This window comes from Sphaerodactylus townsendi, linkage group LG09 (genome assembly GCF_021028975.2).
Source record: "Sphaerodactylus townsendi isolate TG3544 linkage group LG09, MPM_Stown_v2.3, whole genome shotgun sequence".
Classification (NCBI taxonomy): Eukaryota; Metazoa; Chordata; class Lepidosauria; order Squamata; family Sphaerodactylidae; genus Sphaerodactylus; species Sphaerodactylus townsendi.
The window spans coordinates 24,481,728-24,498,119 of record NC_059433.1 but is presented as its reverse complement, the minus strand read 5'-3'; the positions used below and the strand labels follow the sequence as shown (position 1 = coordinate 24,498,119).

Genomic DNA, 16,392 nt, shown 5'->3' with positions numbered 1-16,392 from the left:
AATAACTTTAAAAGTACCAAAACCTTAGCTCAACCAGCAACCAAGCTAAAACACAAGAGTTAAAATCCTTCAAAACTGGATTTTTGGTCAGGGGAGGAATGTTTATGTTAGCAGTACCAACATTTCAGAGTATCTTTAGGAGACCCTCCTGATGATATCACCCAGGTTTGGTGAAGTTTGGTTAAGGAGGTCCAAAGTTATGGACCCTCAAAATGTAGCCCCTTTTACTGTTAGCTCCCATTGGAAACAATGGGGGAATAGAGGCACCCCCTTTGGGGATCCATAACTTTGGACCCCCTGAGCCAAACTTTACCAAACTTGGGTGGTATCATCAGGAGAGTCTCTTGAAAAATCCCTGAAATTTTGGTGCCTTTAGCCTAAAAACTGAGCCCCCTGGCAGCTGACAAAGTAAAATCCCTAAAATATTTAAGGATATTTTATATTTAGGGAATATCGAGGGGTGCTTTTTCAGCACAAAAAAAGTGCTGAAAAATTCGACTTATATGCGAGTATATACGGTAAATAGATTTATAGAAATGCAGTACAGCTGTAGCCAGTATGTATAGGCTGTTGCTGCATTATTGGTCCCAGAGAATGAAGAGTACAAAGCAGGTGAGCAAGAACCTTTTATTAAAGTCGCTCCTGTTAATGAAAACACACAAGAAAAGAGAATCGCTCTGCAGCATTTACAGGGTAGGTTCAGATTTTTAGATTTCCTCTACATATACTAACTGACCATCGTTCAGTAGTGAGGTCCCTATGAAACATTTACGTTTGAAAGTTGCTGTATTTCCCAACTCAATTTCCCAACTTTGCAGTCATAGCAGTTAGTGAGCTATGCTTTCATAGGTATGGAATCATAATATCATTGTCTCATATTCATACCACATCATTTTAAAGGATTATCATGATTGTCATTAAGATTTTTCACAAGTATCTTTATTTTTCTTGTCATAAAAGTGATTGTTTTACAGCTCTTTTCGTGCATACTTGCGAGCAGGTCCCCTGGAGCTCAATGGAACTGTCCAAAAAAGCATTCAAAGGATTGGGCTGCAAGTGGGTTTTACTGCAGTCTTTGCTGTTGTATGCCATGACAGATCACATACAATTTTCCTGATTAAAGTATTTTTCCTATATGTTGCCAGACCAACCGTTGGTGGGAGAGGAGCTCTGTTTTGAAGGCAACAGTTTCTCTACCCATCCTGCCAGCCCTTGAAGTGCCTAGCAGTGCAGTGCCAAAATAGGGAGTCCATTCTCTCCATTGGCTAGTGTACCCACAAGGACAATAAAATCTTATCTGGACTTGCCCTCCCACATTGCAAAATACCTGTCTCACACCCTTCCTAAAGGGATTAAGAGAAAACAATGCCTCTGCCTTGAAAAGAGATCCTATCTCCAACCCTGGACTGCCCGCCCTACTAAGGCAAAAAACTTCCTAATGGATTTGCCCAAACTTATTCTTCAGACGAATTTTTCTCTAAAGAGCACTTTATTTACATTATCATTGTTTTACTCTTAAAGTATGAAGCTAGAAATAGAAGTAATATGTAGAGAAGTTGTACTGTAGTCCAGTTTCAGTCCTGCCTTCAAAATCAGTGACTCAGTAGCTGGTTGGTCTCTCAGGCTTGATCCTCTTTGCTGACTCCTGCTTGCTGTTCCAGCTGCGAGAAGTGAAGAGAGCGCTCTACCACAGAGTTCCTGAGGCTCAGTATCCTTAAGCATGTATCCTTAAGCACTGGGGCTGCTGGGGATTTGGCACTTTTGTGTTTCTACTTGAGTGTGAGCGAGGCACTACCTTTTCACAAAGTAATGCTCAAATTATTTGGGTAGCCAAGAGAGGAGAAATTCTTAGCCAGAAACTTAACAGTGCAGGGAGCCCCAAAAAATTTGACCCCTCCCTCCAACTCCCCCATTGGGGAGAATAGAAATGCACTGCGAAAATCGCAGCTGCACCGGCATATGAGGGCTGAGAGGGGTCTGGAGGTCAATTAAGGTTGGCCCCTGAAACACCCCCAGAATTCTGGCATAGCTGGAGGCAGTGTGCAAGTGCCAGCATGAAGCCAGACATTATGGCCAGGGGTTGCAGGGTGCCGCAGCAGCTGGGCACTGGCGGATTTGCCTCTGCCAGCGCAAGTTCTCCAGAGAGGACATTTACGCCAGCAGAAGCCCACACCGTATCCAGAGGGGATTTGCCTCCCCTCTGGATTGCGCTGTTAAAAAATCATATCCTTCCTAAAAATAAAAAAAGGTTCAATGTTAACGCTATTAATAACGCTGTTATTGACTTGGTACAATAAACTGTTCTTTGCTATAAAGGAGTGGTGAAATTTTAACAGGTGGCAGTTGGACGATAAACTTTTTGGCTTTGCTGAGAGCAGTTTCCTAAGAAGAAAACAGTTCCAATTGCAATATGTATGTGAGCCACCCTGAGCCTGACTCCAGCTGGGAAAGGGCGGGATAGCAAGGCAAATAAAATTAAATTAAAATGTATGGAAATAGTAAACTATGAAATATAAAAAAGAACCTATATTGTAAGGTAATCAGATAGGAGGCCACAGTGCTTCAGGATTTGTGATGGGAGTGATGTTAAGTACAGTGTTTCCCCAAAAAGAAGACCTACCCGGAAAATAAGCCCTATTATGATTTTTCAGGATTTTTGGAAGAAGCTTAAAATATAAGAGCCCTTCGGGGGAGGGGTGGTATATGAAATTAATTAATTAATTAATTATAAATAAACAAACAAATAAAATAAGCCCCACTCCAAAAATAAGCCCTACAGATCAGGATGGTGTGACCCACAGGGTGCTCCCTGCCAATGAGGGTACAACTTGCATCACACGTGACAGGGAAGCAACGGGGCTGCCGAGAGCCCGCCTTAATTAATTGTGAAGGTACTGTATTTCCCCTAAAATAAGCCCTACTCCAAAAATAAGCTCTAATGCTTCTTTTGGTGCAAAAATTAATATAAGACCCTGTCTTATTTTTGGAGAAACATGGTATACTCTTAAGATGATGTATTCTAGGTAATCTTTAAGCTGCCTCACAAGATCTTGTTGTTTCAGGTATCATAACTTTCCACATTTCTCTGGGGCCATCCAAACTCACACTTTCTTTGTGGTTGCTATATTCCAGTTTGGTTCTGGAAAGTTGTTATCTGGTTATTTGTTATCTGGTAAATGGGATTCAATTGCTGAACTGGTAAAGTGAATATCAAAGCATCCTTTGTTGAAACTTCCACAGGTACGTCTACCTTCATAGAAGCATTAGCCACCAATGGTACCAACCTACAGACATCAGTGACAGCCAGCAAACGAAGATTTCTTGATGAAAGGAGGGACCAACCTTTTGATAAGAGGCTACGATTCAGTGTGAGACAAACTGAAAGCGCCTACCGGTACAGAGACATTGTTGTCAGGAAACAAGATGGCTTCACGCACATTTTATTATCAACCAAATCATCAGAGAACAATTCATTAAATCCAGAGGTCAGAACCGTTTGGTTATTTGGAGCTGGGGCGGGGAGGTGTGTTGCTGTCCTGTCCTTACAGCACCCCGAATGACAGCGCTGACTTACAGAAGTTCACAAGTAGAAAAAGAGAGTGCTTCTTTGCTGCCAAGTATGTTGTACTCTAAATTTAGCAACAGATGCAGTGTAGGGAGAGACTTCTGATTGGGAGCAAATAGAGTTAAGCTTAGTTAAGCTTTGCTGCAACAGACAGAGAAGATTGAAACCCTTCTGGAGAAGATGGATTTTGAAGAAGGTTTGAATTAAGGAGAGAGAGAGATGGTACCTGTTTAGTGGTCAGTTCTGGAGCTTGGGGGCAGGTGGAAAGTAATAAAAGAGTTCATTACAAACTGCAAGGGACTTTCGGGCAGCTGAAGGTCACAGAGCTGGAGGAATGACGAACAAGGTCAAGAGATAGAATGGCAAACGACAGTGCCAAGACAGGGTAAACTGAGCCCGTGTTTCAGTATTACAATTAGCTTCATTTTCAGAAATGTGAAAATTTATATACTGAAGCTAATGAGCCTTGAATATATGTTATAAGATGCCAGTTTGAATCTTCAAAGTAGTTTGAATGGTTCCATATTTCTTTACAATTTTATTAAATCTCTTCATGTCTGTTTTACTTATTTGCATGTTGATATATTTGCAGACAAAGATGTGGGACAGATTTTTTCCCCCATTTGTGAACACTGGTCATTTCATAAAACTAACAATGATGTACAGGTGCCATTGCCAATACAATATTAGGAAATTGTGAAAGTTTCAAAGTTGTAATTAATGTTTTTCGGGTCCCATCCCCAGAAATTGTGTAAGAAAGAGATCATGTATATTCATTCATTCATTCATTCATTCATTCATTCATTCATTCATTCATTCATATTTATTTATTTATTTATTTATTTATTTATTTATTAATTATATTTAATAGACCACCCTATCCTGTGAATTAGTGATTGAGGAGAGGGAATAAACCCACAAATATATATAATGACCACACTTTTTAAAAATCAAGTTATAAACCTGCTTGATTAACTGTGCAAGTCAAATTTTAAAAAGCAAACCTGAAATTCTTATTTTTATTAATTTAATTATTTATTTTTGGTGCATCTTTATGCTGGCTCTCCAGGAACCTGCTCAAGATGATTTACAAAATAAAAATGGTTTTTAAAATGAAATATATTAAAAGCCAGCATGAAAAAAGTCCCAGCCCAGCATAAAGTTCTACTTAAATAGAAAAACAGGTCCGGAGCATTTTATGAATGGTTGTTGGGATGTGATAAAATTAGTGTACAGTGTTTTTAAATATAAAATATTAACAGTGGAACAGAATTACATGCTCTGATGTCTTTGTATTTTATTTTGCTAAATAATTTTTATTTAAAAATTTTCAAAATGTATCACAATTAACATACATCTTAAATTACATTTTAAGTTACCTTTAAAGTTATAGTTCATATATTTACATCATAAAATGACAAATCCAGATAAATAAATAAATAAAACATACATAAAATAAATTTCTTTCTAGTACACCTTCCCCTTTAACACTACATTTCCACACTCTAATATTTTTGTATTTTGATGTCTTTGTATTTTTACAAGTATTGTTTCAGTAAAAATATTTTTCTACATGAAGCTTGAATTTGGGTATATATAACATTTAAACCACACTTGATTTATTTCAATTCAAGTGTTTGTTACTTGCTGGAACGTAAAATTTACACAGGATCATCATTTTTTAATAAAAAAGTTAATCAAATATAAACCAGAATAACATGTGAAATCAACCCCCCCCCCCCGAGACCCTCGGAAAGCTTTCTAGGATTCCCTCCCCAAGCAGTTCACAGAATACCTAATTTTTCTGTTCTTTTTAGGGTACTACAACCTTCCCACAGATTTAAATTGTTCCCCATTTGTACTAGTGTTGTGTTCTGTTTTTATTTTCCTATACAAATATGGGAACTTTGAAACAAACTTTGGCCTAAATTGTTTATTTTTTCTGAACTGGTTGCATATGCCACCTGCTGTTCAGGCCAAAGAAATGCTGTGCATTTGCAACAGCTTCAGATGAAATGTTCTCAACCTGTTTTCATATGCACTTAATATATCTTATTTGCAGGTAATGAAAGAAGTCCAAAGTGCACTGAACACGGCAGCAGCTGATGACAGCAAACTTGTCCTCCTCAGTGCAGTTGGCAGCGTCTTCTGTTGTGGCCTTGACTTCATTTATTTTATACGGCGCTTGACAGATGATAGAAAAAGGGAAAGCACTAAGATGGCAGATGCTATTAGGTTTGTAAAACTGCTCTTTATTCATTGTACTGACTTAGTCCATAGAGAATCAGAAGCTCAAAAGGCTGCAATGCTGTTCATGTCAAAACGCCTTCCTAAGAACTGCTGTCCTGTATTCTTGGAGATTTTCCCCATCACGGCAATTAGAGTCTAACAAATTCAGAAGGTGTGTCTTACTGGAGACATCACAATGATAGTGTTTGCTTCAAATTGGGGGGAAAGCGTGAGCATGTTTAAACATAGATGAGCAGTGTACTTATTACACTTTAAGTGCCATATGTAACTGTTTCCCCTGCGTTAGTCCACTGAAGTAAATGAGCGTAGAAGAGTATCTCTCTCTCTTTAGGATGGCACTGTTGGCCTCTAAGGGATCAGCAGAAACTATTTAGAAACCTAAAATTTCCAGCTTCCCCTTCAGAAAAAGACATCTGGTCCCATTATTATAAGAAACACAATTGCCAATATGAAAGTATGTGGCTTAGAAGCCGCCACGTGATGAGTCAGAAAAGGCCCAGACTGATTGGTTCTCTCCCGTCCTCGCCCCCACCCCCATCCTATCCCTTTGAAAGGCTGGCTTTTAGATGCAAACAAATGCATGACATCACTAAAGTTTGGTTTGACACCTGCTGTTTTCACATCAACCATCTGAATACCTTGTTTACATACATTACTTTTATGGTCCTGATTGCTTGGTATTCTGCCTACCTTAATATCCAAAGCACTAAACTTGTTTGATGATTGGCAGCCTTGCAAGGATGAAATAATTGCTAAAATTACATTCATCATAGAAAGCAATTCATTTTGAGGGAGAAGCTGCCATTCTTCTGACTTCAACGGTTTTGTATTTTTCCATGATAATTGTCTTTTTTTGGTTTTGTATTTGTGGCCCTGTTTATGACACCAAAGAGGCATGTGACATACTGTTGCTCACAGGAAAACATGCCTCCTGTGGTTTATAAGTGATTAATAAATATAGCAATAGCCATTTGCTAATGTCCAGTTTTTGACATTATACAAATATTTAATATAAGGTTATTATATTAAAATATTTAATTAATTATATTAAAATATTTAATGTAAGCAAGGGGCATGGAATTGGATCCAGTGACTTCATTTGCTAAGAGATGAGACATCCTTTGAAAGAGGGGGAAAATCCTTTGTTCCCATGCCCTGTTTGGTCACCTGCCAAGAGGATGAAATTGTTCAGAAAATTAGTTGTTATATAGCAGAAACCAGCCAGATGAAGTGGCCATAAATTTACCCTTAATATCCTGATTTTTCACTTTATCAATGAAAATAGCACCTGTCAGTAAATTTTTGAAGATTTCAGATGCTAAAGCTAATTACCATGGGATTTTTTCCCCCCCAAGTGAGTTGCAGGAAGCCAGAAATGCAATACAGGATAAGTGTATGACCTCCAAAAATTTACAGAGATGTACCAACATTATATTTTTCCATGATAATTGCCATTGTTTTTCCCATGATAATTGTCTTTTTTGGTTTTGTACTTGTGGCCCTGTTTATGGCACAGAAGATTTAGAAATGTTTCTAATGTGACTGAACAACATACTGATTTTATCCACATTTTCTGGCACATTTTGAAATCGACTCTTGAACAGTGTAGAAAAAATGACAAATTGTAGTTTCATTTTCACATTATTCCTTATGATCCTCGATATTTTGCTTGATTAACTCAGTATTATTTTGTAGAAGATTCTTATATGAAAATGTTCATTCATTTGTTCACATGCAACAAATCTTTGAGAGGAAGCAAGTTCTTTTCACTGTGACGAGTGGTACAAAATCTTGGGTCTTACTGCCAAAATGAAGCTTATAAGTGATGGCAAGATCAGAAAAGGAAAACTCTTACTTGAAAACCTGGGACTTGAACATTATCATTCCATTAAATAATAAAACTGTGTGTATCTAATCTCTAATTTACTTTATATTTTGTGAACTGATTTTGCTTAATAAAAGCATTTGGGGAAAAAAAGTCAGAACAGAAATCAAATCAGTCAATCTTCGATCTTTTCAAAGGAGTTTCACCAACATAGTAGAATTCATTTTATCCACTTACTTTAAGATAGTGATAAAATTCCATAAAAGGAAGAACTGTGGTAATAAAGAACTTTTAAAAAATGACCATGGAAGCCCCCCTTCCTCTTTCTAGGAAAAAAAAAACATTCATAGTTATTATTCCAAAAATAAGATATAAATTAGTAATTTAATAGTGGGGATAAAATGGCCTGGTGCCAAGTGGTAGGGTTTATGGAAACATATCAGTCTTCAGGGGGGGCGGAATTCTGTTTAGATTCTCTGTTCTTAACTGTAATGCCTTGACCACACCCCACCAATCCCCCCCCCCCCTCATAAACTGGGAGATCTTTTAAAGCCTTGTGAAAAATTTGCCATTTAACCCATCACATACAGTATCAACTAGGGGGTATGTGCTTCAAAAAATTCACTTTAATTTCAGGTCAGGTTTTTTTTCATTATGCTGAAATTTCAGGGGAGGGTGTTGTTTCCGTTTCTGGAAATGGTTTGGGGCACAGTTTTGGGGTATGGAAATATCAGCCCCTGATAATCATGCCCTAAAAAAAATTAAAGCCAATTTTGGTGTCTCTTCCCTCTCCCCAAGGAAGCTGCAGCGGATAGGGAGGGGGACAAAATGTACACTGCCCCCCCTCCCACTGCTCTCTGGAGGCCAATTCCATCTCCACTGAAAATAATGACCCTTTAAATTTCAAAGGGCAGGTGCACCACTGAACAGCTCGAGGGATGTAGCTCCGACTGCCAGGTTCATTGTACTAAATGTTAAAGAGACTGTGTGTCTGTGGAACAAACCTAGCTTCAGGGACACTTCCTCACTTTCCCACTCTTTTTACTTCCCAAAACCTTGAAATTCAGAGAGTTTGCGGAGTATTTGGGGTAATTTCAGATGTCCCTGAGCCAATCCCAAACGGTTTATTTTTGGTCCAGGAATATCCACATTCACAATCCTGACCCTGTCCTCCAATAAGAAACTGTCGCTTGGCCTTCTGATGATTCCGAAAAGCTAGCTACCGTTGAAGCAGTTCTAGTGTTGAGGTGGATATGGCTGAAGTATTTTTGCTGCTAAAGTGTGTCATCATCGGATACTTATTTCATTTCAGGAATTTTGTAAATACTTTCATTCAGTTTAAGAAGCCCATCATTGTAGCAGTAAATGGCCCAGCCATTGGACTTGGAGCATCTATATTACCTCTATGTGATGTGGTTTGGGCTAATGAGAAGGCTTGGTTTCAGACTCCATACACGACGTTTGGGCAAAGTCCTGATGGATGTTCATCCCTCACATTCCCAAGAATAATGGGCCTGGCATCTGTAAGTAATCTATAAAAGCAAGATAAATGCAGTATAACGAATCTCGCTTCCGTGCACCCTCTTCCATCTTGCCTTATTCGACATGGACTAAGCATAACAACCTCATAATGTTTTGTGTAGGCATGGCACTAAGCAATAACGCTCCTTCCTGATGTAGAATAATGTACTTTACTGCAGATATTTTCAGCTCAGATCTGTGAATCTTGGACTACAGGGTCATGAAAATGTAGCTCTTTGGAAGGAGTCGTGTGAAGGAGAGAGCTCATTATAGCCTTCCAGATAGTTATGCTTTCATGACCCCGCACCCGTAAAGTCACACATCTGATTCGAAACATACATCACTACTTCAGAAATGGCAGCATTTCCGTGGCCATCCCTGGAGAACCATTGTCTGCAGTGTAACGCCCGGACACTTTCTTCTGGATTGTTCTGTTATTTTGGCAATAACCAGCAGCCCTTCATAATATAACTGACTCTGGCTCCTGATCGTTCTTCGTCTTTTGCTAACAATGGCTGCTTTCCAACATGTAGTTCATTGTAGTTAAATACCGTGGATTCCATTGGGGCAAGTGTTTGTTCCTGTACTCTGAGCTGCAAGATGCTGATTTTAACCTGGTGTATATAGTCTTAGGGAAAATGTGCTTTGATGGTGTCAGGTTAGCACTTCCAGTGAAACACATTCTGCTTGTCTGGCATTAATATTTTCAGGTGTGTGAAGAAATGTTTTAATGCATCTTTAAGTTCTTCTGTGTGTTCATTATTCTCACCATGTTCAGAAAAAAAACATTCTGGCATCTGCTTGGAATGGATCACTGTAGTGTGAAAATAGTACTTCATTTCTACCTAAAAGGCCTTGAATTTCCCAGTCCAAATGGAGCAGGTAGGTGAGGATGGCACTGCTCATGCGCCAACCCGCCCTCTCCAAAGGGAAGCCTGAAAACAAACCAACAAGCAAATCCTCAGCAAAAAGTTCCCATAGGACAGTGGTGGCGAACCTTTGGCACTCCAGATGTAATGGACTACAATTCCCATCAGCCCCTGCCAGCAGGGCCAATTGGCCATGCTGGCAGGGGCTGATGGGAATTGTAGTCCATAACATCTGGAGTGCCAAAGGTTCGCCACCACAGCCATAGGAGATAATGGAGATACACACGAAAAATGTGGTGTATCTTCAAGCTGACTTCATCATTACATGGGGGCTGGGTGGGCAGTGGAGGCCGACTAAGACCTCTGGCCCTTCCCCAAAACGCCCCCCAGCCACGCTGACTCAGCCTTCTGCGCCAGCAGGCTAGCAAAGGACTGTGGCTTCCGGGTCGGGTTCCAATGAACCATGCAGCACACACAGACCCGGGTACATTACTTCTCCACTGGTGCATTTGCACCTTGCAACTGCGAGGTGGGCACCCACATCAGTGCAGGGCTGCACTGACTCCAGAGGTGGGTCCGTCCCCCAACCAGATTGGGCTGCCTGCCTGTTAAGTGTTTTACCTATGCCTGCAATCTGTTCCTTTTGGGTATATGTAGTATTCATGTTGTTCTTCTCCCAGCTCAATACATTTGAAGATGGCCTAAAAATAGCAATCCATTTTGATAATGATGTCTTCTTAGAACAGTGTGACTTACAAAGGTCAAAGCCTGTACAACCAAACAGAGCATTAGAAACAGCAAATTATCTTACAAACTGGAAACCGGTGCAACTGGTGGCACATGCACTTAAAACCCTTTCTTCCTGCTCCCAGCCCTGCAATTCTGCTACAAATTGAATTGTTACCTAAATGCTCATTATTACATTTAGGCTACATGTGAAGTTGCCCTGAGCCTTCTTGTACAGAGAAATGGAAATGGGATGCAAACATCTTGGCAAATCTAAATGGAAATTGATGGGAATTAAAAAAGGTTAGACTTTTGTAAAATATACTGCTCCTTTTTATTCACAAGATTTAAAAGCAGCAGCAGTTTATTTTTAACATGTCTTAAGATCACTCTTTTCCCACCATCCTTGTAGACTAACAATGCAATTCATTTCAATCCAGTAAGTGAATAGGATTGCTCTGTGAATCGTTCCGCTTTATATCCAGAGCCTTCTGCCAAATCTTAGTAGAATCCAGCAATTGATGAAGAGCAGTCAATATGTTCTCCAGGCTTGCACAAGTGTCTTCTTTAATAAAAACTCAGGTTTGTAAAGTCTTGGACTTGAATTAATGGAGCCATCTGCGTTGGCTCTTGCCTACTTTCAACATTATTTGTGTACTGTGCAACAGAATCTGCCTCTTCTAGGTTCAACAATCTATAGGAAAAGGACCTGAAGAATCCTTGCTCCTGTCCGCACTTTATTTGGATAATTTATATGTTGTCTTTCTGTGACAACCATGCTAAAGATGGTAAACATTACTTACATATATTCCCCTGGCCAGAATTATGATTGCAACTGAACCTTTTCCCACTAAAAGATCTAAGTGTGGTCTTGCTTTCTTAAGCAGAAGTCTGTTTCCGCCACCAAATATGAATCCTGGTGGTCAGGGGAGCCCTTGTAAACTGAGGCTGTCTCTGCAAATAGAAGGCTGCAGTGATCTGGAACTGGGCAAAGCCAACATTCCTCTCTTCTGCTCCAGTGGAAAGGTGGTTTTTTTGTGCTTCCTCAAGCAGTAGAAAAAGATAAAGCAAGGGTGGTTTCATGAGTACTAGGAAGGGGGGAGGGCTGTCCAGTGATGTTACATGGGATGTTGCTTCTGATGCAACCCAGAAGTGATGTCACATATAAGCTGATGGTTTAGCTGCATTTGCCTGATGCCCCACCACCACCAGCAGCCAGTCAAGCAGCGGCTGGAGAAGAAGGCTGCTAGCAGAAGGTCTCCCACCAATCCTGCCATCCCTAATTTCACTTGATTGCTGCTGCAAAGTGGACAACAGGTCCACTTTACCTCATGGCGTTTTATTCATGAGAGTCCCCTGATCTTCCAGCATTGTCATTTGGGGCATTCTTGGGGGGGGGGGGGGGGATTGCTGAGGAAATCAAGGAAGTTCTGCCTCTACAAACACAGTTATGAGACATTAATTTTGCCTTCTGGACAAAAATGAAGAGCTGTTGAAGGTGATAAAAAAGCAATAGATTTGCTGATGCCAGACCTCTGTTTCCTATACTTCGACAAGTGGTATAGGAATGCATAGGGCTTGACAAACAAGTAAACATTTGGTTTAAATGGCTGCCTTTAGCAGCTTTTGTCCAGCAAAGTGTGGATTTCCCAAGCTTTTAAATTGGGGGTGGGGGGGCGGTATGTGACTGGACTACAGGGATGTGATTCCCACGAAAGAGTCCTTGGGGACTCAAAGAGATACCAATACCAGCAATGCCTTACTGGAACTGGCTTTTGGAAACCAAGATAGTTCAATAAAGAGTAAAAGATAGGATCGCAGGGGTTTTTTTGTTGCCGTCTGGAGTAAGGCCCATTTTAAATAAGTCTTAGGCTGCATGATTATGGTGTGGATACTATGGTATGCTAACAAATGGGATTTCTGTCAGTGGAGTGGACTTCATCATTCACCCTCCCACAGCAGTTTGAGTCCCTCCCTCTCCCCCATGGATGCTGTTTCTTGGGAAATGGCCTTCCACAGTAACAGCACAAAGGGTCAGTTGGCGGTTGGAAGTGGATGGGGATAGATGAAAGAAAACCCTTCCTTCCATTAATGGAAATTTTCCATGAGATTCAGAGCAGCATTTATTTATGTAATCCCAAATTTCTCAGTTTCTGCTTTTTCAGTTCGCATTTTCTCGTCTAGCTTGGAGCCTGAATTCTTCCTAATTGGTTAAAAGTCCTAGAACAAATGGGTTATTTTGTAATAGCTGTGGCCAGTTGGCTCTTCAGCGATAGAAACAGGAACAAGGAGAATGGAAATTCCCAATGTGTATAGGGATGCTGTGGCATTCTTTTTCTTCAGCATGTCCTTAAGGCAGCTACATTCTGATCCACACAATCTGAATAGAACTCAGTGGGCAATCCAACTTTTATTACTTTTTCAGAAGATTAGTTTGGCTGTGAATTTGGGCAAAGAAAACAAGTACTTGTCTGTGCAGTTGTATATGCATTTTTTCTAAAGTTCAAGATACTGTACAAAACCAAGCAATTGATTTTTTTTTGAAAATCAATAATTAGGACACTGTCAATTAATACTAATTACCAGCCAAACCGATTAGTCAAAATACAACCCATTAGTCAAAATTACCATATTCCTGGCTATAAAGGAATGTTTTGACATTGATAATTTCTTATGGGAAAGACATAACATATGGGAAAGACATAACATTTTCTTAATGTAACCCAAGGGGTTATAATGGTCACTAATATGATTTTAACCTTTGAGGATGTGCTATTAACATAGTTAAAAATTGACTTTCCACGATTAAAGAAAATCAGTAGATCTGTCTAGAATGCAGTGAAATGCCAGTTCCATTAGACCATGTGTTATAGTTAGATAAAAAGGGGAGAAAGGAAATAATTTTTTGAAGGATGATACCTTGTCGTTAAAAGTACAGATTAATATCAAACTCTGCCTTCAAGGGGTTTTTTACTTCAGAGTTTGTGGTTTGCCATTAAAAATTTAATCCTGATAACATGGCATGAATATATTCTGATTAGATCTGAGCTGGAGGTTTAAAGACTTAATTGCAAATTGACTTGGGTTACAAATGCCCCTCCACCCACCCACCCACCCACCCACACACACACACACACACACACACACTTTTGCATTATTTTCATATTAGACACTTTATTCGTCCATCATTATTATTAATGGATGGATTACATCTCCCTTTGGCAATGCCTTACTGGAACTGGTTCCTGGAAACCAAGATTAATATAAGACACAGTTGCAGAGACATTGTACAGAAGAGACAGAACTTGATTTTTTAAAAGGTAGCTAATTGCTTATTACTTCAGAATCTGGAAGGAGCCCAAATTAAGGCATTGGTTTTGCAATGGTCTTCCATGTCTCAGACTGAAAAAACGAACTAAGACTTTTAATTACTAGAAATGTACTAGATAGAACATGAATTTCAAATGCTGTGCCACAAGCTATCAGAATATTGGAATATGAAAATAAGCACCCATAGAATTAGGAAAGTTGGCTGACAATTTTTTATTCTTTTGGATTTAAATATAAAAAAATAAATTGATTATTTGTTGACAGGTGGCAAATTGATATATACAAGATTTTGTAGACAGGGTTCCCGAACAGAAATAACAAATGGTTAAAAAATACAACTGGTTGAGTACAAGATTCTTAAAGAGAATATGATTTAGCATTGTCTTCCCATATATGGTTGAAGATGTATTACCAAAGTACAGAGTCACAATATGTATTCTATATTTTCTAAAAAGTCACTTGCATAGGTATTATTAACTTGTTATTTACAGTTAACTAGTTGTTTAGGGATCTTGTTCAAAATTGAAACTGTAAAAATTCAGTTAGATGCAAGAAGACTTCCAAAAGTATAGGGGCTGCCATAGAAAAGACCCAAATCTTGCAGTGATGTTTCTCATTTTTAGAATGGTAGCACTACCTGTGGGCCTGTTGTTCAGAATTCAACTGAGGAATAGTGACATAAGGGGGCAAGGCTTCTGGTACATGACATATATCTATATAAGTAATATTTATGCCCTCAGCAGTTTTTTGTTGTATTGTTGTGACCTTTGGCCTCATGAAGTAAATTTTACCTACCTATTTATCTGCATATATATCATTCTAATAGCAACATCTGACCCCCATCTGTGGACTCATAAATCTGTGGATTGGGACTACATCAATGCTATACAGATTTTTGTGCAAACTTGGATTACTCCCAGGTTTGCAGAAAAATCTCTTGCCTTTTGAACTGATGGCAACCACCACCAAGGGATCCATTCCAGGTCCAGCTGTAGGAGCAGCAACCCAGCAACAATGGTCACCGAGGGCCACTCTGGTCCAGGCAGTGGTGGTTGCCAAGAGCCGCTGTTGATCTAGTGCCACCGCAGCAGATACTAGGGTCCTCTCTGGATCTGAGTGGCTCCCAGATACTTGCACAGCTTAAAGATGAGTGGTCACTCCATCTTAGCAATGGGGGAGGGAGATGGGATCCCCTCTCTGCAACCTTCACATCCCTTCCTTTGTGTCTCTGTGTTTGCAAGAGTCTGAAGGGCTTGACATAATTCTTGATGTTTTCCATTTCTGGAACTTTGTTTTTGGAGCTTTATCGTGCGGCCCCGCTCTCTAGCCATGCTCTCTGTGCCCTCATCTTCAGAAGTGAGGTGGTTGGGGAATAGGGAGTGCATTTTCTATGGGGGCACATCACTTTTGGAATGCCCCACCTCCTTGGCATGCCTGGTGCCTGATTTACTTTCTTTTAGTCACCAGGGTACACAGCATATATATTTTATCCAGGCTTTTAATTTATGGATTTTATATTACCAATCTTTAAAAGGTCTGCATCTGTTTTACAGATAGTATTTATGGTGTTCATGTCCAGTTGCTTGTGTTTTTTAACACAACTTGTTTTTAATTGCTTTTTATATTGTCACAATTTTAATTGTCAGCTGCCTCAAGCAAGGCTCTGAACAAACAGCATAGAAATATCCTAAATAAATAAATATTTTACTGCATGTGCGTACTGCCTCCATCTCAAACGCCCAGGGCAGCCATTATTTTACATTGTGAACTAATATAAAGGAAACAGGCAAGAAGGAAAGAGAAAAACAAATTCATGGTATCAGCTCTCTCATAATTTAATCCGACGCAGTGGATAATGGGAATGGCAGGAGGTGATTTTTGGGAAAAGAGGCACTAAATAGCAGTTGGTCCCAGCCAGTGGTGTAGCGCCAATGGGGGGTGCAACGCCCCGGGTGCACGCCGGGGCGGGGGCGTTCCAGGGTGGGAGTGGGCGGCACTGCAGCAGGGGCACAGGGCGCTCGTGTGCCCCAGGCGCAGTTCCCCTTCGCTCTGCCCCTGGTCCCAGCCAAGCAGTGGAGGGGATCTTTCTTTTTTCCTTTGCCTCAATGTTGAACTTATACAATTCTGCAAACCTTTGAGTCATTTAGCAGTTCAGCAACATATTTCCTTAAGTATTATACATCTTTGAAATAAAATCTCCCTTCAGCTGTTTGGTCTGGGAGATTCCATAAGATTCCCTCCCATCTAGATTATGCCTTTGTCAGCAAAGCTGCATTGAAACTATTTCACTTTTTTTTCCTACTGTC

At 39.9% G+C, this 16,392-nt stretch overlaps 1 protein-coding gene across 1 annotated transcript in view; it reads left to right on the top strand.

Moving 5' to 3' along the window:
- The window catches only part of CDYL (chromodomain Y like), a 102,219-nt gene that overhangs the window by 74,686 nt on the left and 11,141 nt on the right, over nt 1-16,392 (top strand). Inside the window, exons 4-6 of the mRNA XM_048508522.1 lie at nt 3,241-3,485; nt 5,628-5,800; nt 8,953-9,163. Coding sequence (XP_048364479.1) covers nt 3,241-3,485; nt 5,628-5,800; nt 8,953-9,163 — 629 coding nt within the window. The remainder of the gene's footprint in view (nt 1-3,240; nt 3,486-5,627; nt 5,801-8,952; nt 9,164-16,392) is intronic.